The following is a 22,021-nucleotide window of genomic DNA, read 5'->3' as shown; positions in this document are numbered from 1 at the left end:
TTTTTTTCCCTTCTCACCCCTCCTCCTCCTCTGCCTCCAAATGGAGAGAGGTCTTTTTCGCCTCTTGTGTTGAATCTCAGAGTCGGCCGTGACGCGCGGACCAGGGGACGACCGCATCGATCTCACCGGAATGCTGCGACGCTCGCGCGCTCTCGCCCGATGACTCGCGCATGGGAATCGCCCCGCGCACCTCGCTTCCTGAGAGAAACCTTCCTCTTTTACGGGACTCGGTGAGTGCGGTGAACGCGGCAGAGACCTCCGGATCGCGAAATGTTGGGATGGAAGGCGCAGACTTTGACTCGCCGTCTCCAACAGGAGTATGAGGTCCTACTTCACGGCTGCGCGATCTCCGACAGTGAAACTGTGTTGCCTTGGGATTTTGCGACGCGCTTTCGGGGGAATATAATAAAGTGGCAAACGGCGACCACCTCGCAGCTCCCGCAACATGGCCTCGGCTGCTAATGCGCCCTCCGCGCAGGAAAACAGAGACCCCGACCGGCCGAGGATAACGCGGAGGAACAGGGGGGACTATTCCCGCAGCACACCGCTGGATTTGGAGTATTTGCAGCGGCCGAGCTTCTGCGATGCGGGCTTTGCGCTGCAGCAGATATCAGAGGTGCTTATTTCTCGTTTTCAGCTTTGTCGCCTGGGGTTCATTGTGTTCACGGGGGGGGGAAAAAGTGGCCAAACTGTGTCCAGTGGCTGCGAGGTAACAGACAGACACACAGACACACAGACACACAGACACACAGACAGACAGACAGACAGACAGACAGACAGACAGGGGAGCGCAGGGGCAAGGTTGTTGCAACGGGATCTGTGTGTGTGTGTGTGTGTGTGTGTGTGTGTGTGTGTGTGTGTGTGTGTGTGTGTGTGTGTGTGTGTGACATTTAGACTCCCCACGTGCTACAACTTCAGTTTTATCCTGCAAGTGGAGCTGCGTTTGCAAAAAAACACAAACAAAAAACACAGCCGCCGCGTTGGTGCGAAGACCCCAACGCAGCCTGCGACTTGCAGCTTTCAGCCCCAGTCTCACCAGTGGCCGTGGGGCTGTCTCATAACACGGGACCAGTGAGGGGTTCGAACACATGTGGCGGCGGAGGTTTGAGGTCCTAGCGGTGTCTCAATCTGAACGCGGGCCACTCGCGGAGCAGCCGATCCATGTGGCTGCCCCCTTTCTCTGTTCACCACTATTGTGAGACCCCCCCCCCCCCCTCCACCAGCAGCACCACCACCACCAGTGGCAGCTGCTCCTCACCCAGTGCAGGCCGGGACACAGGCTGCTGGGCGGTGCTCCCTGTGTTTACCCTCGCTGTTTGATTCAGGCTACTTCTCTGACCACTGACACCCCTCAGCCGGGGGCCTGGGGGGGGGGCATGCGTGGGGGCGATTCTCAGGAGCCGACCTGGGAGCCGCTTTCCATAAATCCCGTGCGTGGCGCTCCCTCCCTCCGGGGGCCACCTACCGTACGGGGCGGCAGCCGTCCCCTCCTGTTGACTCCCCTTCCACCCCGGAGGTCCAGCTGCCGTCCTATTTGCAAGCAGAGAGACGCAGGCGTTTGACACTCGCTGTCAGTTGCTGCGGATCAGCATCATCATCATAACCCACCCCCCCACACCCCCACCCCCGGGCAAAGTGAGGAGGATCGGGCTGCGTGTGGGGGACCTGTAGGGGATTAAGATCTCTACTAATGTTACAGTTTAGACATGTTACTGATACGACGGAGCCGGTGGTTCTGGCTCTGGGGATTTGACCCCCCCCCCCCCCCATTCTGCAGAGTTGTAGACTTCAGGCAGCACCTGTCCAGGTAAGTGAAGAGCTTTGCTTGGTGACTGACAGTGACTTGAGGATTGCTGTCTCGTTGCAGGGGAAGGCGACCGGGAGGAAGGCACCGCTGTGGCTGAGGGCGAAGTTCCAGAGACTTTTGTTCAGGCTGGGCTGCTACATACAAAAGAACTGCGGAAAGTTTTTAGTTGTGGGCCTCATGATTTTCGGAGCGTTCGCCGTGGGCTTAAGGGCAGCTAATTTGGAGACGGACGTGGAGAAACTCTGGGTGGAAGGTAAGCCGTCGTTTTAATATAGGCCCGGTTTTTACAGCTGTTTGAATGTAAGGGACTTTATTTCAGGGCTTTAAAGTTGCTGCTTTCGTCTCGGCGGCCGCTGGTGAACAAGCCAGGGCTCCTGTTTATTATTTGGGTCCTGGGAGGTCGTGTTGCGGTAAATGATTTATTTTATTTTTGGACACGTGCAGCTTTTTTTAAAAAACGCGAAATGAGAGGAACCTGCTGGGTTGTGTGCCAGTTCATAAGCTTAAGCCAACAGCTAAGCTTTTAGAGGAAATTTTTCGTCAAAGCCGCCATTTTGTGATGTGTTGGTGTGTGTGTGTGTCTGTGTGCGCGCGTGTGTGTGTCTCTGCCCCCAGCAGTTGAATGCTCAGAGACTGTGTGTGGTCCCGTTTTGGACAGCTCTCAACTTTCCAAAAAGATTTGTCTGTGGCTGCAGGGAAAAAGTGGAGCGAGGACAGGGGCCCGTGTTCGCGGAGTGGACGGCCACACTCGCGGAGGCTTTTTCTCCTATAGAATGTTTTTAAGGGGAGAAGGGACTGTGCGTTTGGGTGGTGCTTGAGGGGGGTATGAAGGGAAGGGGCTGTGCTTTTTTTTTTTTTCTTCTTCTTCTTCTTCTTTCCCTTTGATCCACATTCCTGCACTTAGGCCTAGAGTGCGCTGCGAGACTCATGAATGGAGGATCACATTCTGCTGCCGAGACGCTGAGGACGCGAAGGAAAAGCCGAATTTATGCTTCTCGTTTGCATCTCGTCACCGTTTCTTCCCTCCACCTTCGCAATCGTGACAGATGGACCCGCGGTGACATCCGACGTTAAAGTTGCCGCTCGGGTCAAGCACCCGCCTCCTCCCACAGTCGGCTGTGTGTGTTTTTTCTTGCCTTGCGTGCCGCTCGGGTCCGACAGTGTTTTCCTCCAAGCGGTGGCGCAGGCGCAGCAGCTCGGAGCCCCTTCAGCGCGGGACTCCTGACGGCGTGTTTTTTTTTTTTTTTTTTTGTGGTCGCCAATGGTTGTCGACACTTTCTCTCAGACCCCCGTGAATGAAATGGACAGGAGTTGGAGCTTTTGTCGCCACACTCAGATTCTTAGCATTCTAATCAACAGTGTTGGAGCACTTTTGAACGAATCAAAGCATGTATTAGTCCCGTATTAGTTCCGCCGTCACGTTTGGCCTCTCGCCTCATAAGTTCGCTCCGTGTTGAACCTGACAGAGGCTTGACCCGGGTCCAGCCAGCTCCGGTGGACATCTGCAACGCGGACTCCCACTGTCCCCGCCGCTGCTCGGAGCCTCTCGCACACACAGACGCTGACAAAGACACTGGGCCGCGGTGGTTTTCTAGGTCTCGGTACGTGAGGGGTTCCAGATGTCGGTGGGGAGAGATCTGTTTGTTTAGATTAGACTGCACAGCTGAGGGATAGATCAGTTCTGCCTGGGCCGTGGAACGCTGCGGCTGTGGGTCGCGCCGGGGGACCGGCCCATCGCTGGAGAGGAGGAGGACAGGGGAGCAGGGGAGGACGGAGCGGCCGCTTGAGTTTCAATAGGAACTGCCCCGCGGAAGCGACCCAGGCGCGACCCTGCCTGGAAGCTGTGTGGCCCGTGGACACACACACACACACACACACACACACACACAGCCTGAGCCGTATCTTGCCGTTCCATCACAGTCAAGTGGAACCGCGTACGTCGCAGATCTCGTGTCGCTCCTGTCGTCGCCTGCTTTGCTCCGGGTTCTGGAGCGGCCCGGGGTCGACGGCGGACCACCATTAGCTGGACGGCGCGTTTATTTTACGCGGCGTCACGTGCGGCGGCTTTTGCGAGGATTGTCTCTTCTCACACGGCACTCAGTCAGCGCTGTTTATAAACACCCAGACACAGGAAGTTCTGTTTATTAGACAACGCGACAGAGACCGATTGGGGGCTGAGACGCACGCTCGCACAAAGAGGCGATTGTGTGTGTGTGTGTGTGTGTGTGTGTGTGTGTGTGTGTGTGTGTGTGTGTGTGTGTGTGTGTGTTGGGGGGGTGCTGCAGGACGTAGTTTGTTTTTCCTCCTTCACAGACCTCCTAAAATGAGAAGCAGATAGAAACGTTAAGTGTTCATATCCACTGCAGCGCTCACAGGAAATTATTAGTTGAAACAGGAAGTTGTCTTATTGTGGCTCTCCGCTCCGTGTGCGCATTTCTCCGCGTCACAACACCGACCGTTGGGCTCCTCGGTTTTAAATGGTAGATGATCCCCAATGGTTTTGTGGTGATCAACAATGAGCCGCGTTTGGGAGAAAAGACACAGAAGAGAGAAATCGACCCCCGTTTGAGTCCGTTAGAGTCATAAGACAGATTCCGACTCTTTTGCTCTATGCCTTCGCTGATGCGGAGAAGGGTTTTGTTGTGGTTGATGGGGAATATAGAATCGGCCCTTTTGAAGAAGTTCAAGTTAAAAACGGGGTGAAGCAGATGAGCTCTGGTGGTTGGACTGCGTTTTTAACCTGAGGGGGCCCTCGGGCGATGCTTTGGGCTGGAGGGACACCCGGGTCCTGGGGCGCGTTCTTGGTCGGGGGTGGCATGCGTATAGAGGCCAGGGGCCACAGGGTCAGACCCCCGGGACCCTGAGGTCATCTCGTAGAGGCCCCGCTATTTAAAACCTCACCTGATACTCACCCTGTGGCCCGGGTGCAGAGTGAAGACTCCCAGCAGAGGTGGTGGGGGGGGGGGGGGGGGGGGGGGGGGGGGGGGGGGTGGTGTGGGGGAGAGATGGAACAGAAGTTGCAGCTGTCACCAGGAATTGTCCTGGCCCAGTGTGTGTTGACGTCCATGCGTGTGTACACAACCGCGTGTATGAGTGCAGCTCGTGGGCCAGATGTTCCAGCGTATCGGTCTATCGTTTTCTGAACCTGTTTAACCTTTTGACGTCGGTCTCCCAGCAGAGGCCAGTGGGTCTGAGGCCAGTGTTGCTCCGGTTAGCTTTGTTCTTACCGAGTGTATTGGATATTGTTCCGTTGGCATCGCTATGCTAATGCTTGCGCTGCTATATGCCGAGCTCGGCTCGTTTTTTGCGATTTGTGTGATTAGCAGCAGAGTCGACGGAGACGGTGGTTGTTTTGTTGTCGCTCCCCGTAGCGGCGGCGGCGGCGAAAGGGAGCGCTGTGGCGTTGAGTGCATGCGGAGGAGGCCTCGACGCCCTTTCTTGTGGACGAAGATGAGGAGGAGGAGGAGTGGCCTCCAAGCGGCGTCTCCACTGAGGGGATTGTGGTTTGCCTGATTGAATTATCCGGCTTTTGATGTATATGGGAGCACTGATACATGCATGCATGCGCGTGCGCACACACAAACACACACACGCACGCAGGGAGGCTTTGGTTCTGTGAATGAGTAGGTGGTTGACCAGCGCTGCCATGACGAGCTATTTTGATGGGTCTCTGCTATTTTCTCGTCTTTATTCATCTGTTTTTCTCCTTCTCTTTCCTTCCTCTCGTCTTTTTTTTTCTGCTCAGCAGCCGTAAGCAATCAAACACACAAATGCGCCCACACCCTGTGCTTTTTCCTAGTTTGCACAGAATATACACTACGCACTCACACACTGACTTTTGCTGTCCATCTATTTCTCTCTCTCGCACACAACCGCAGGCCGTCATGCACATGTGCATCACGCACACACACACACACACACATACCCACACACACACACACACACACACACACACACACACACCACACACACACACACACACACACACACACACACACACTTTTTTCCATCTTCCAAAACTGGACTTAATTAAGTTTGTGTTTATCAGTTCAGTACAAACAGGATTAAACCTCTGTAGAAGGAATAACATTCCAGCGTGTTGTGTTAAACTTTACGAGTTGATGAAAAGTGCAGGCTAGCTGGTGAGGGATTTACTGTGGGGAAACATTGTGCCTCTGGTACTGTACACAGACTCGCCGCGCCGCTCCCTCGTTTCAACGCCGCTTTGTGTACGTTAGCTCTACCTGGTGAGCGGACGCGTGAATCAACCCTGATAAATTCCCCCGCGCTGTCTCGCGTCTCCAGGCGCTCCCATTCACAGACGACATCCTGAGATGCCTCCGAGCTCACTGTTTACATTCTGCATTCTTCCAGGCGCTCTTATTCAAAAACCAGAGGCCTGCGAATGACCGACCGCAGGAGACCGCGGAGAGAATTACCCTCTCCCCTTCTACCTTCTCCTCTGCTCCTCTCGCCCTCTTTCTCTTCCATCCCTCTCTTTTCGCTGCCAGAAAGGTCTCTCTCGTTTCTCTCGTTACCCCCCCCCCCCCCCCCCCCCCCCCCCTCCTCTGGCTGGAGAGAGTGGCCTCAGAATGCCAGATGTATTACAGAGTGAGCCACGGCAATGTAAACACTCAGGGTGGTCTGGCCTCCCTCCCTCCCTCCCTCCCCTCGCTCCCCTCCCTCTTCCCCTTTCCTCTCTTCCCTCCCTCGCAGTGCTGAGTGCCAGAGGGGTGGAGAAAGCACAGAACAGCAGAAGGGGAGCGCGTATGCGCTGGGAGCAGGGACGGAGCGAGGGACGAAGCGGGAGGATAGAGGCCGTAGTGTGTTTGTGTTTTGGCTGCTTTAACTACTGTAGAGCAGGAGAGAGATTGGGGTGAGGATTGATGCCTCTCAGGCTGCAGATTGGAGACGTTTTAATGCCAAAATACTGTGAATATTGATGGAATTTGTTTAGCCCCTCGGGCCAATGTGGGTTATGTACATAGCAGTATAGTTCATTGCAATTCCGACTGCACAACGTCATAGGCTCTGGCAGCAACAGCTATTACACAACTGCCACACAAGCGCACACGAGGCAGAGAGATACCGAGATGAAACGTTTCCTCTGTCGAATGATTGAGAGGCTCAAAGCTCCAGAGTCAGTCACCAGCTACTGTCCGTGTGCAGGACAGTGAGCTCAACATTTGAGGAACGCATCATAATCCAGAGCTGTCAAATCAAATCCAATCAAATCAAATCATGTGTATGTGGTTGTTTGTACGTGTCATATTAAAAGTTAGTGTCACTATTATTGTTCTACTAATAGATTTGCGGGTATCATAATAAAACTGGTGCCTGTGTTGACAATTAAAAGTATCCATCACCTTGAAATAAAGGAGAAGTCCACCCTGCTTCTGTCTGCGGTCTCTCCTCCGGTCTCTGTCTCTGGTTCCACACTTGGAATGTGTGATTTTGGGATACCTGGAATCACGGCCCATCTCTCCAGGAAATGACAGGGAGATGGCTGCTTAAGATTGGCTGCTCAGGCTCATGTCACGGTTTGTTATAGCTGAGCTCTGGGCCAATCAGGGGGCAGCAAATGCAGCGGGGGAGCGAGAGCTCACCTGGCTTAAATTTGACAGGCACTTACCGGACAGACGGGATGAGATTATTTTTTTCCCTACAGCAAAGATGTTTGCTTTATCCATGGAAGTTTTTTTTCCATTTTCCATGCCCTCTCAGTTACACAGACAAATAAGTTGCATGTTTTTTCTGACTGCATGCGTGCTACTAACAGACTTTGGTTATACTACTCTGTCCTCCAGTGAATCCAGTGGAAATGAATAGGATTTTTTTTTCTGGCTGGAGGTGGGGGGGTGGAAGGGAGAGTAGGACCTGAATGAAGGCAGCAACGTGGAAGAATCTGCCCATTGAGGAGTGTGTGAATGTAAACTCGGGCCTAGTGGAAGCTGCATTGGGAGCCAGCCGACTGCTAAATACATCCATTTTAGGGGCTGCAGGGGCCGGACAGGTGATTAGCATAATCAGGGGCGAGGAGAGCCATACATATGGTAATGCTGGAGTTAGGGGGTGAGGGTTGGTGATACGGGTGGGAGTTCGGAGGGGGGTGGGGGGCAGGGGTTGGCAGCTGGGGTGTCACATTTGTGTCAGGGGTCGGGGTGGCTGCATAAGCAAACGCGGCTACAGCTGCATGGTGGAGCGTTTGCCCTGTTTTTCTCCTATATCTTTCTTCCTCCTCTGCCATCCTTTCAGCGTTTCCTGCTTTTCCTCTTCCAAGTCACCCACAGTCCATCTTGCTTATTTTACCCCTTCCCTGTGTGGCAGCCCCCCCCCCCCCCCTTTTAGGGAGGGAAAGCGCGAGCAAGCGAGTGAGAGGGGCTCGTCTTGGGTCAGATAGGGTCTTGGCTCTCACTGAGGCCTTTCAGCACATATTTGTGGATGTGTGCACACCTGGACCTCGGCCTTTGGAACTGCTGTGCAAGCGGCTCCCACAACCGCTACAGATGATTAGACATGCACGGTATATATGTTATTACGCCTCAATATCTCGAGTTATCGCCAATGCCGAGAATTTATTTTCTAGCCGAGGTCGTGCGAAGCAGCAGATTGTGGGAAAATCCAGCAAACAAAGCTACAGGACGGACATGTGGTGACCGTGGACGTAGGTGGTGGAACCAGATGGACAGTGGAGGAACAGGTGGATTGTTTTGAAAGCTCTGCTAGGTGATTGGCAGTAGCAGCTGAGTAATGCACATCTGTCACTTCCCGTGTTCCCACTTCCTACGTTATTCCTGTGAATCCAGCCCTGTTGTGTACGTTTACTGGTGGAGGAGTGTCTGCTCGGTCCTCGCTGCGGTATCGGGGTGTCAGGATTATGGGAGGTCGCTGTAGACTTGGTGGCAGAGAGCTGACCTGGTTTTGAGGGGCTTCCTCCTCACCACAGGGGGTCCCTGCTGAGAGGGGACCTAATCCAGCTAATCCTTTCTGTATGCGCGCACACACACACACACGAACACACACACATACACACACACAGAAGGATGTTTTTAGCCGTATGTACAGTATAGTTTTAGGTGCATGCATCAAACCATCCAAAAAATGTTTTAGCAAACGCATTTCTGCTTTTATAGCAGATGGAAGTTTGTGTGTGTGTGTGTGTGTGTGTGTGTGTGTGTGTGTGTGTGTGTGTGTGTGTGTGTGTGTGTGTGTGTGTGTGTGTGTGTGTGTGTGTGTGTGTGTGTGTGTGTGTGTGTGTGTGTGTGTGTGTGTGTCTTCCTACCAACATCAGACTCAAACCTTGTAAGGGTTGTGTGCCGCTGGGGTCTGCACGTTTTCCCTAAAAGTGTGGGATGCTTCCGTTGTCAGGCGCAAGACATGTGTATGGGTGGGGCCTTGTGTGTGTGTGTGTGTGTGTGTGTGTGTGTGTGTGTGTGTGTGGAAGGGAGAGAAAGTTGGCAGGGGTAAAGGGGGGTGGGCTGGCTTTGACACAGGGGCCGGGCTGATTGCCATCATGATCTGGCCAATCAGAGTAGAGCTGAATAGAGCAAAAGGAGAGAAAATGAGAGTATAAAGAGGAGGGGGAGTTCAGAACTGAAAGGAGGAACGGGGTGATGTCAGCTCCTTAGAAGCCTACTTTGGCTGCCCCCCTCCCCGTTCCCTTACTTTGAGAATAGAGGGGACCAGGGGTTAATGTTATGCAACACGGTGAATACCCGCACTCAGGAATCCAATACAGTGACACACACAAGACGTCTTTTCTCCCCTCTTTAAAGTAATGCATCCACAGGCAAATGAAATCATTCAGGTTCTCTGTTACTCCGGTTTCAGAGGCAGGACAGAATCAGGACACTGGTTATGGAGCTCCTTGGGGGGGGCTTTTGAGCGGGACACTTGCGAGATATCAACACACCCCGGGGCCAAGCAGTTCCAGGAGAAAGGAATACGGGAATATGTGTCAGTGAAGAAACACAGCTGTGTGTACGCACATCCTCGCGCACATGCTTGCACACACGCCAGAGCGCAGCGCACGCACTCGCACTCGCTCCGCTGGTCCAGCTGGGGTGTTAATTTCACCCCGAGGCCGTGTGAGCGCTGACCCCGAAACGCTGTGTCTTCGCGAAGTGTGGAATTCTCTGCGCCCGAGGCTGTAATGTGCTGCTTCCTGTAGCCAGAGAGTGCATTCCTCCGACGTGTCCCCTTCCTCGCTGCTCGCTGTAAACTGGAGGTCTCTGGGTGGCAGCGCTCGGAGCGCCCCGAGCAGACCGGTCTTCGCTTTACACCCACCGGCTCGGCCTCCCCCCCCCCCCGTTTTTTGCAGAACGGTTAACCCAAAAAGTGTTTCTGAGCGTCGAGCGAACCAGACGAGGCCACTCGCGACTGTGTGTCGGCTCTTCGGGCGCATTTTGAAGCCAGGGCCGCCGAGAGGTTGCTGACCTAGCGTTGGGGGGCACGTCACTCCGCTTAGCCCCAGTCTGCTGTTAATGATGAGTATTATAAACATGCCTTCAGACAGGATCAGATGCGAACGCTGTTTGGGTCCAGGAAAAAAGAATGCCCCGAGAAATGGCCCCCTCTCTCCCCGTTCCATTGGTCTGACTGGGTGGTCCAGCCCAGCAGAACAAGCATGCTTATGTTCAACTTTAATGCCATTACAATGGGCTGAAAATATTCAATCTATGCCTGCTGTTGCATGATTCGTGAGGAATTGCTAAATTGGATTAGGGCATAATAAAATGTTACAGATTTCTTCACACAGTCCTCCCTCTCTCTCTCTCTCTCTTTTCTGGTGTGTTTGCAAGGAAGTGAAAAAAGATGATTTTTTTATATTGGTCGAGCTTTCGCTGCGCTTTCAGCCGCCGATGGTCGGCTGAGCCGTAAATCAGGCGCAGATATAGTCGAACCGTGCACATCCAGGCACTACAGAATCAGACTTGAACTCAAGTATACATAAAAGAGTGCTTTGATATGCCTTATAACTTTGTGGATCACCTTTTTGTTATTCTTTTGATTGAAAACGCGATACTTGGCCGGCGCTTGCACGACTGCAGTCGCCTGCGTTTGTTGGGGAGCGAGACTTTGCCAGGCCGCGCCGGGGTGGAGCAGGGCAGCTCGGGGGCCTGAAAGGCTGCTTTTGTAGCCCGGGCTCGCAGGGAGCTCAGAGTGCACGCACAGGGCTTAGCTCGACCACCGTACCGGGAGGAAAACCTGGAAGAGGTCCTCAAACACGCACATGCTGCCAACGCTGCCGTTAAACAGCTTTTGTGATATTTGCCGGTGCGGCGTTAGTGTTTTGGATTCAGATGAGTTTGGATCGCAGGAACAGCAGGGGGTCAATCCCAAATGCACTTGAAAGTGTAACTGCTCGGACAGAAATGCATGAACATACATGAAGTGTTTGTGTAAATAGCTTTTGACACATTCGCACTTTTCTGTTTCCTAGTTGGAGGCCGGGTGAACCAGGAGCTGAGGTACACGCGACAGAAGATGGGCGAGGAGGCCATGTTCAACCCTCAGCTGATGATCCAGACGCCGCGGGAGGAGGGAGCCAACGTGCTAACGGTGGAGGCGCTCCTGCAGCACCTGGAGTCCGCCATCCGAGCCAGCAGAGTTCATGTTTACCTCTATAGCAGGTGACAGGCTGTTTCTTAATCCCAGGCTGGCTTAACGTCAGAGTTCAATATAACGTAGCAGCTGTACAACAAATACGAGAAACCTCTAAGTAAACAGCATACCTGCATATTTGTATTCAGATGTGTTTTGGCTGGCGGTACTGGCACATAGACATCATGATGAAAGATTTATTAGCATTGATTATCTTTCCTCAACCTGTCTATCCTGAGGGGCTCTGGATGGTATGGGGCAATGACTAAACAGAATCTCATTTGTTCTGCCTTTCAGACAATGGAAATTAGAAGACTTGTGCTATAAATCAGGAGAACTAGTCACGGAAACTCATTTTTTGAATCAGGTAAGATGCAGAAGATTTACTACGACTTTGAAAAGTCATTTTTATTGGCACATTTGCTCCTCTCCTCCCAGAGTTGAAGCTTTACCAATATAAATGTTTTTCTTCGGTGCTTCTCCAAATCCGCTTTGTGCTGTCAATGAGTTTCTCTCTCGCTGTGTGTTTGTGTGTTGGTCCAATTAGATCAATGAAAATCTACATCCATGCCTCATCATCACCCCTTTAGACTGTTTCTGGGAGGGAGCCAAGCTCCAGTCTGGAATGGCCTATCTCCCGTAAGTACATAAAATCCCTTTTTACTAGACAGAATCTTTGTTTTATGACATGCCATCGTAATCCAAACATGCCAACACAGCACGTCATTAGACTGACATTTCTCAGCACACAGTCAAGCAACCAAAATCCTGGTTTAGAGATCAGCATTATCCACATCGTGAGGCCACAACTCAATATATTGGATTGTGAACCCCAGTGCAGCTTGTACAGTAGGATTAGTTTACATGGTGATGTTTGCGCTCAGGTTGTTTTCGAGATAGCGAGTGAAGCATAGAGATGTGATGTGGAGAGCTTGTTTTTACCCGTTTAGTCGAGGCTGCCCAAACACACTCAGCCCATCCAAAGAGACACTGCAGTGTGTGTGTGTGTGTCCTGAACTCGTCCTCTCTGAAGGCTCTATTGTGGTGGTTGCTGGCATGCGTATCGCTGGCGATGGTTCCTCTCGAGCCCTGGGCCTCACACCATTGTCCGGCCCTTCTGTTGCTAATGGCCTGCTGCTACAGTAATACTCAGCAGACACTTACTTCTGCATGTGTGTGTGCATGCACATGGTGCGAGCCATCGCCATGGGTGCATGCATGTTTCATCAGCGCGTGGACGTTATCGGGCCCGAGTTCCCGTCCTCGGAAAATGTGGAAGTCTTATGCGTGCTGCCCATTGGTCTCAGATGGTAAATAAGGTTTTTACTATGTTCTGGTTGGGAGCCTGGGAATAATAACCCAAGCCTGGTTAAACACGTACAATGTAGTCTGAATGACAGAGAGGGAGAGAGATTCAGAGAAAGAGAGATTGGAATGTGTTGGGCATAGAGAGACGAGGACTGGTTGGGAGCTGGAATTCAGCACTTAGCCATTGCATGATGGGAATTGTTCTTCAACTATTGTTTTCTTGCCGCCTAAGAAGGAGGAGGCCGTTTTTGGGCTTCGCAGAATTCCCTGTTTCAAGGTTATTGCACCCAAGCCTGTAGCCGTCTCCAGCGACGGGCCTTTCACCAACACCGGCGCCCCGACCAGAACCGGGGCTGCCAGCTACTGCGGCCGCAGTTGGCTCTCACACAGGCGTCCACGTAGCCACCGTTCGCATGACATTATCACATTTTCCAAATCTAGTCTGCGTCTACTTTCACACTACGGAAACTGGCCTATTAACATTACAGGCACATGGCATGAGTTAATCCCGCGCCCTGGGCAGCGGAGGAAATTCTGCTCGTCATATTTGTTTTGGTGTGGGGGCTTTTCCCGTTTGTTGGAGTTCTGTAATTCAAGTTCATTTTCTTTAAATGTTCGTGCTTTTAATTTTGCACTATTTGTCTCTAGGGGCCACAGTAAAGACCCTCTCCAGTGGACCAACTTTGACCCTAAGGACTTCCTAAAGGGTTTGCGAACGTATAATATCGATGTCACTGTCTTTGAGGAAATGTTAGAAAAAGCAGATGTTGGACGCGGCTACATGGACAGACCCTGTCTCAATCCCGCCGACCCCGACTGCCCCGGTACTGCGCCCAATAAGAACTCCACCAAGGTGGGCCTGCACGATATCCACTGTGTGTATGTGATACGGAGGCATGATGTTGCTGTGGTGTTCACACAAACTGTCTGGCCGTCGCCAGCCGTTGGACGTGGCGCGGGCCCTCAGCGGTGGCTGCTACGGCGTGTCCAGGAAGTACATGCACTGGCAGGAGGAGCTGATCGTGGGAGGGACCACCAAGAATGGCAGCGGGCCCCTGCTCAGGTAACATACCCACACTTACACGTACACACCCTCATAAACACCGCTGGGATGGCTGCAGCGCTTATTCTGGAAGGAGTGTGTGGCTTTTCTGTGCTTTTACGCGCTCAGAAAACGCCGTGCGCGCGTGCGTGTGCGCTGTAAATCTTGCAGTCATTAGCAGATTCCAGTGAAATCTTAGAGCTCCAGCTGTTCTTGCTCAGCTCTGCCTGGACACTGCCCACTCTCTCACACACACACACACACACACACACACACACACACACACACACACACACACACACACACACACACACAGTGATCTATTACCTTGCTAGTTTGTCCAAATATACAGTGATTTGAGTTACATGGATTTGATTTGAGCAAAAGCAGCAGGACTAAACCTATAGATTAAGTGGTACACCTACACACATATACAACGTTTTGTACATGTAGTAATTCAGTGTATTTTTATCTTATTGACTTTTTTTACCTCAATGCGAAACCTATAATGTCCAATTTTTTTATTCGGCCATACGAAGCTTCATTTACCAGTGGAAACCTACACAAATTAGCCAACACTTTGTTAATGAGCCACATATTTTAATGCAAAAATGCAGTTTCTTTGGCACATCTGTGGACACACAAAGGCCGGCCTGCACACACAGCGAGTACAGTGGGGTGCGTTGTTTGTTTTGTGCTTGTGTTTTCTCCTGGCAACGTTGGGTCATTAGGGTGCGTGTGTGTGTGTGTTGTGTGTGTGTGTGTGTGTGTGTGTTACTGCTGGCACAGAGTTTCTACATCTTGTTTACTAACTGCCACCATTACTGTGATTATCACCACATTACAGAGATCACATTCATGAAGCGAGCGACTCGCGAACGTCTGCACCATCGGAGGCCGTAAAATTTGATGATTGAAAAGGCCCAGCATGAGTCGACCACTGTTCTGTAGTTAGACTCCGGTCCAAAATCATTTGTTGGATTGCTTCATTACTTTACTAATGTGTAAACTGAAGCTAAGTGCATTCCTTCACTATTTGAACCATATTTCTATTTTATGGTATCATGCACTTCCTTCATCACCATCAAGTTCAGTCAGTAAATGCTTTACAATGTTCATCTCTGGGTCTTTTTATTTCTTTGTGTAATTAAGTTACATCCTAAATCAGCAGGACACGCAACATCAGCAATGCTAATGTTTAGTATTTGCCATCAAAGTAAAGATTGCAGCACATAGTGGGTATTTGTATTTGTGCAGATATTTCAGGTATTTTACCAAGTGGAAACTTGTGCTCCTCATCTTAAGGCCAATGCAGCGACTCTGAGGGCTTCACAGTCAAATCAGACAGAACAATATTTTGCTTAAATTGCGGGTAACGTCGTTGTTTTTCATGACTTTTGTCCAGCGTCGGCCTCCGTCCGCCCGCGCAGTGTTTTCCCCTCTTCCCTCGCCAGTTAAATTAGTGCCCTGTCTGTTCTGGGACGTCCTGATGTAGAAATTAAACAGATTTTCTGACAACATCCTGGGACTGTTCCACCTCCTCTGCTTCCCTCATCTTCCCTGTTAGCTTGGCGCTCCCTTTGGACCTTGTTATTTCTGGGTGCCCACACACCCGGTGTTCAGTATTGGTTATCTATGGAGTTGAGCCTGAGTAGCCAATGTTTTCTTTTTTAATGCAATGTGTTGATGAGAATCAAACAAAAGTTCTGTTGTGTTCAAAGAAAAGTTCCAGCCTCATGTGAAAGCTTTTCCGTATAACCTTGACGTTGACTGTGAATGCTTGCTTTACGTTGGCCCCCTCTGATTTTTGTTCTTGTGCCTCCATCCTTTTTATCTTTTCCCTCCCTCGCCCTCTGCCACCCCCCCTCCTTCCATCCTTTCCAGTGCCCAGGCGTTACAGACCATGTTTCAGCTGATGACCCCCAAGCAGATGTTCGAGCACTTTCGGGGCTACGACCAGGTTTCCCACATCAACTGGAATGAGGAAAAGGCTGCAGCGATACTAGAAGCCTGGCAGAGGAGATACTCTGAAGTAAGTGCCAGCTAGCGCAGCGCGGGGGACAGCGATTCAGAAAAATGGACAAAAGGAAAGGGGGGGAAAAATGCCGGCCACGCTGTAAATCAATGGCCGGCTGCGGGTGAACATGGAAAGGCCCCATCCAAAGCCTGGGCACATGAAAGATACTTCAAGTGCAGTTGGTGTGTGGTAAAGGACGAAAGCTTTCTACTTGCTGCTCAGTGAAGAATCGAGCAACAGAGAGAATGTCTGGAATACATTAAAGGAGTGCTGATCTCTCTCTCTCTCTCTCTTTCTCTCTCTCTCTCTCTCTCTCTCACGTACTCATGTACAAACACACATGCAAACACACTCGAAAGTTCACAGACAATTGCTTTCCCATCTGTGGCCCCATTGGTGGCTCATGTGTGACATCATCTGGTCTTTGTTTTGGGGGCCCCAAACTCTGTTCGACATGGTGTGACCTTGTGTGTGTGTGTGTGGTGTGTGTGTGTGTGGGTGTGGGTGTGGGTGTGTGTGAGCCGTTCATCTGAAGGCACAGCAACCGTTGACAAAAGGGGGCGTAGCTGTTTCCACAGTGTTTTTATCAATGGAAAGTCTAAAACAAGTAAAAGGTGCCAAACAGTGCTACTACGTTTGTGTGTGTGTGTGTGTGTGTGTGTGTGTGTGTGTGTGTGTGTGTGTGTGTGTGTGTGTGTGTGTGTGTGTGTGTGTGTGTGTGTGTGTGACGACTGTTCAGCACAAGGAGAAGTACGTGCACGCATGCTGGTATGTGCTTTGACCCACGTGCGAGTTCGCATGTGCGCTCCGGTGCGTGTTTCCCAACGTGTGTCAGGCAGCATTGCTCCCCGCTGAGCAGTAACCGCGGTCCAATGTTGAAGCCAGCTGTCTGCCCCGAGATAGCGAGCGCGGGAGAGGACGGGTCACGGCGCTGTCCGCACATTCTCCCAGAAACCTCCCTCGCCGGAGGCCGAGCTCATTACTCAGGCCTGCAGTTTGTCTCGACCGGAGACACACGCGGCTTCATCAGGCGGATGGAAGTTTGTAGTTTGGCTCAAATGCACCTATCTTCATCTGCGCTCACAGGGAGGATTAGGTAAACAGAACACGAGGCGGCATTAGTTGCGTGTTCAAATCAGACAGGTCAAAGGCTCAGCTGTGTGGAAACTAAAGGAGGCGCTGGTTTCGTGGTTGTGGTCGAATTTAAAGATTTGCTGAGCTGCTGTGCTGTGGCTCCCTGTTACTTCTCTACTAAAGGCTATTTCTATAACGCTCTGTGTCTGTTTATCTTCCTCTCTAGGCAGTACTTCAAAGTGTGACCGCCAATTCTTCCCAGAAGGTCTTGTCGTTCACCACCACCACCCTGGAAGACATTCTGAAGTCCTTCTCCGAAATCAGCGTCATCCGCGTGGCCAGTGGCTACCTGCTAATGGTGAATTTGATGACACGGCACTCCGGTCTTGCACCGGGCGCAACGTGAGCCCGTCAGATTGCTCATGGCTTCTTCTCCCCCCGCCCAGTTGGCGTACGCCTGTCTGACCATGCTGCGGTGGGACTGCGCCAAGTCTCAGGGCGCGGTGGGCCTGGCGGGCGTTCTGCTGGTGACGCTGTCGGTGGCGGCCGGCCTGGGCCTCTGCTCGCTGCTGGGCATCTCCTTCAACGCTGCCACCACGCAGGTACGTGCGGGAGCTCCGGAGCCCCGATGGCCGCGTCCCGGCCGCCGTTAATGCGTTCGCCGTGTGACACAGGTGCTGCCCTTTCTGGCTCTGGGCGTCGGAGTGGACGACGTCTTCCTCCTCGCGCATGCGTTCAGTGAGACCGGACAGAACAAGAGGATCCCGTTCGAGGTGAGTGACGGCGCTGAGCCGCCCGTCTCTGCCGTGTCCCTGCCTGTTCACCGGCTTATCTCCGCCCTGGAGGAATGCGTGAAAGCCCGTCGCTGCCTTTGATGAAGCATCGGGCAGCTCTGAGTGCCACTCATTCAGCCTTGTGTATTTTTTATTTTATTAAATCAAAACAACTTTTGGACTTTTTGTCTGCTTTCCATTCTTAAATGATCCCTTAGCACGCTGAAGACTACCTTGTGTGCAAATAAAGGCTAAAACCCCAAATCAGCAGTGCCAATATGGACATTTCTCCACCGTGACATGATGTTTGTTTTTCTGGAGTGGGTTATTTCTTCATCTCCAGCGGGGAAAACACCGGCATGTATTTGCTTGTTTTTGTTTTCCCCGGCTTCCCCTCCCTTCCAGGCATCGTCTCTGCGCCTTCCTCATCCTCCAGCTCCCTTTTGTGTGGCTGAGATGAAAACTAAACAGAGCTGAACTTGATCTCTCGCCGTCTGACACACACACAAAGAGGCGCTTGTGTGGTCCTGCACGTCCTCACAGTCTTCACACAGTTGCTGCCACACCTCCCTTACGCTTCACGGCTCTTTGTGCTTGCATTTATCAAACAATCTCGCGAAGAAAGTTCCCCATTAGCAGTGGTTTGACTTAATATTGCTTTGTATTGAGGGGCAGCAGGTCATTTTGTGCTGGCTGCTTCTCCATCCACTCCGGGTAGATTATCTAAACACTTCAGGGCGTCAAGAAACACTGCAATCACTGTCACTCATATCAGTGTTATGATAATTGTACATAATCTCTAGTGGTAGACTTTTGCCCTTGGCTAAAATCTGATCAAACGATGTGGAGCGTTGCTTTTCCCTTCATCGACCTCTCTGTGTCTGCTGTTTCAGGACCGTACAGGGGAGTGTCTGAAGAGGACAGGGGCCAGCGTGGCTCTCACCTCCATCAGTAACGTCACCGCTTTCTTCATGGCAGCGCTCATCCCCATCCCAGCACTCAGGGCTTTTTCCCTACAGGTATGGCCCAGAAAAGATGTTTCCTTAGGAGGCTTGAAAAGAACAGTTTGTGTGATGTTAGCTATGATAGCTAAGCGTTTGCATTATGTCATTGAGTGTCCTCACAACACGCACACAGTTGTGTGTGTGTGTGTGTGTCTGAGCATCGTAGGGCTTCCAGAGTGGAACGCTCACTCTTATTCTTAACATCTGTCAGTAATTATCGACGTCAATAAAACAGCAGAAACAGACGTCGGTCAGACGGACAGACTTATAGCTCTTATAGCTCATTAAACCATTAATTCATGCAAAGACCAAGTCAGTCGACAAGAAGTGAACCTGATGACAGGATGATATTTTAAGTGTTTTTTTCTCCCAATTCTACAAATTTCCTTGTGGATCCCCTCTGTTTAACAAAATAACTGAATAGATGGTGTCAGTGTTTGGCAAGAAATAAAGGTATCAACACTAACTGTTTTTAATTAATGTTTTCCAAGTTATTTTGATTGTGAGTTTAATTCCTCTGTGAATTCCTCTCGCTGCCTCGCTCCGTTTATGTCTCTCATTTGCTTCCTTCCATCCACACACACACACACACACACACACACACACACACACACACACACACACACACACACACACACACACACACACAGGAATTTTGTCCAGATAACACAAAACCACACGGGAACACACACATCCATGAACGGAGGACAGATGTGATGATAAATCTCTCCACACCGGGGTCAGCTAGCGGTTGCTATGCGTGTGTGTGAGTAGAGTAGCGCTGTATCTGTCTGGATGTTAGTTGGCCGATTGAGGATTCATTACTCTACTGTACGTAGTTGTTTTTTCCAAGTTCATCTCCTCTGTTCTCCCACATTAATAGCAGACTGAGCATTGCACTAAGGAATGAGTCAGGGCGGAGGTGTGTGTGTGTGTGTGTGTGTGTGTGTGTGTGTGTGTGTGTGTGTGTGTGTGTGTGTGTGTGTGTGTGTGTGTGTGTGTGTGTGTGTGCTTGGTGTTAAGGTGTGGTTTAAGTAGGAGGCTGTACAGTTGTCTAAGCTGTGTGTGTGTGTGTGTGTGTGTGTGTGTGTGTGTGTGTGTGTGTGTGTGTGTGTGTGTGTGTGTGTGTGTGTGTGTGTGTGTGTGTGTTGTCTGTACAGCCGTAGCGCCTGCTCATCACCTCAGGCCTCGCGGGCCTCTGGCTCCTTGGGTGGTCTGACACACACACATACACACACACAGGATTGTGCGTATGCCTCTGTGTAAGTGTGTGTTTGTGTAGTGGTCTGGCAACTACGCAAGATCCAGATTGTAGTCTGGGCAGGGCCCCAACCTAACCCCAACCCCCCCACTTTCTGCTCCAACGCACCACCTTCAAATACTTAACCACAACACTGTACTGGCTTCTATTACACGCACACACACACACACACTTGACTTTTTCCTCTGCACACTCAGTGTTTTTGTCTTGAAAGGAAGTGAAAATGTGTTGAAAGGCCATTTCTCCTTGACGCCAGGTTGTTCTGATTGTGTTATTTTAAGGTGTATTTAAAGACTCCCAGTGTTTGAAGCGGCCCAACATTGTGCAGTTGGATCCATTAGTCACAGTTGGAGACTGATTGATTGAGAACATTGTTCTTTGTTACTCTGAATGAAGTTATTACCCTGGGAGCCTTTGTCTCTCTGCTTTAGACTTCATCCCTCCTGAACCGTCTCCTCCCCGTTTCACGCAGGCCGCAGTGGTCGTGGTGTTTAACTTCGCCATGGTGCTGCTCATTTTCCCCGCCATCCTCAGCATGGACCTTTACCGGCGAGAAGACAGACGCTTCGACATCTTCTGCTGCTTCTACAGGTGTGCACGAGTACACAAACAGTCTTTCATCGCCGATGAAAGTTGACGCTTTCCTCCATTTTTCTTTTCATGTTTTCCTCTGATCTCTGATCTGACAATGAGTAACTTTAACACCCAGTTATCTCTGAGATATTTCCATCCTAATCCCCCTCGGTCAAAACCTAATTACTACTTAAGTTGAGTGTTTCTGTTTAGCTGCTCGCTCTGTTTATGTGTCACAGTCTTTATTAAACTTTACCAGTCTTCCTGCCCGTCTGGGCAGGCTTGTTGGCACAGGGATTGTACAGATGTGCAAACACACTATTAAATTCCCTGTTTGGGTTTCAGCTGTGTGTTTCGTTCTGCTGCCAGAGAGGAAGGGAAAAAAAACATGCACTACTAAAAGTTCATTTAAAATATTTTTACATCCACATTTCTATCATACCACAACTAAAGTTTCACAAAATTTATTTTAGCATTAAAATACCCCCATTTAGTCTTTGCTAGTAATTTCTTCCCAGCAGTCCACGCGCTGACATTTGCCACCATCCTTATCTTCTCAGCCCCTGTGCCAATCGCGTGATTCAGATCGAGCCTCAGGCGTACGTGGACGGAGCCGACGGGAGTCGCTACAGCCCGCCGCCGTCCTACTGCACCCCTCCTCCTTCGTACTGCACCCCCCCTCCGTCCTACAGCAGCCCCCCACCGTCCTACAGCAGCCACGGCTTTGCTCAGCAGACCCAGATCACCATGCAGTCGACGGTGCAGCTCCGGACGGAGTACGACCCGCGCACTCAGGCCTTTTACACCACCGCCGAGCCCAGATCTCAGATCTCGGTGCAGCCCATGAACCCAGCGCCGACTAGAAGCAACCCCACCAGCGACTACTACGGCGGCAACACCGGCGGCAGCAGGAGCAGCAGCAGCAGGAGCAGCAACCTGAACAACAACAACTGCGCCATGCGAAACGCTGGGGGGTCGCGAGGGTCTGCTGGCTTTCCGCATCATCATCATCATCATCATCATCATCACCCGGCTCCTCCTCCGACGGCAGCGGCGCAGGCTTCGAGTGGCGGCTCGGTTCCTCAGGGTGACGCCGCCTCACCGACTGGCCAGAGCCCGGACAACGCCAGCTCCACGCGGGATCTCCTGTCCCAGTTCGGAGACGCCTCCAGGGGCCTGGGCTGCCTGGAGCCCCCCTGCTCCCGCTGGACCCTGGCCTCGTTCGCTGAGAAGCACTACGCGCCGTTTCTTCTGAAGCCCACCACCAAGGTGGGTTCACGTGTGCGTGCTTTTGTAGAAAGATCCAGTGTAGAAGGTAAGAGTGGGCCTGTGCTGACTCACCGCTGTGATAATTTGAATGGGAGGTTTAGTCACCAGAGCAAACAGAGCACTGGCAGTAGGAGGAAATCGGGGGTGGAGATTGTGGTCATGTCCTATCTGAGTCACTTACAAGCACGCACACACTCTGACTTTAGGCGGGTGGGTGGCCCGTCCTCTCAAAGCTCTCCAGAACTGAAATCATCTGGCGGCCTGAACTTGACATTATTAGAAAGGCTTGG

General features: G+C 51.4%; 1 protein-coding gene across 2 annotated transcripts in view; it reads left to right on the top strand.

Moving 5' to 3' along the window:
- The first annotated feature begins 75 nt into the window (after nt 1-75).
- ptch1 (patched 1) overlaps nt 76-22,021 on the top strand; it is a 35,564-nt gene continuing 13,618 nt past the window's right edge. Inside the window, exons 1-14 of one of the 2 annotated variants that reach the window (XR_008695623.1) lie at nt 76-616; nt 1,868-2,060; nt 11,250-11,439; nt 11,708-11,777; nt 11,958-12,049; nt 13,367-13,571; nt 13,660-13,781; nt 15,645-15,792; nt 17,078-17,209; nt 17,298-17,453; nt 17,526-17,624; nt 18,518-18,643; nt 20,362-20,480; nt 21,023-21,731. Coding sequence is in view for 1 of the 2 variants with exons in the window: in XM_029162062.3 (XP_029017895.1) it covers nt 446-616; nt 1,868-2,060; nt 11,250-11,439; nt 11,708-11,777; nt 11,958-12,049; nt 13,367-13,571; nt 13,660-13,781; nt 15,645-15,792; nt 17,078-17,209; nt 17,298-17,453; nt 17,526-17,624; nt 18,518-18,643; nt 20,362-20,480; nt 21,023-21,731 (2,532 nt within the window). In the remaining variant the exon portion in view is untranslated. The remainder of the gene's footprint in view (nt 617-1,867; nt 2,061-11,249; nt 11,440-11,707; nt 11,778-11,957; nt 12,050-13,366; nt 13,572-13,659; nt 13,782-15,644; nt 15,793-17,077; nt 17,210-17,297; nt 17,454-17,525; nt 17,625-18,517; nt 18,644-20,361; nt 20,481-21,022; nt 21,732-22,021) is intronic. The other variant, XM_029162062.3, reaches the window with a different exon arrangement.

Source organism: Betta splendens, chromosome 9 (genome assembly GCF_900634795.4).
Source record: "Betta splendens chromosome 9, fBetSpl5.4, whole genome shotgun sequence".
NCBI lineage: Eukaryota > Metazoa > Chordata > Actinopteri > Anabantiformes > Osphronemidae > Betta > Betta splendens.
This window is presented reverse-complemented; position numbering and strand designations above follow the sequence as displayed.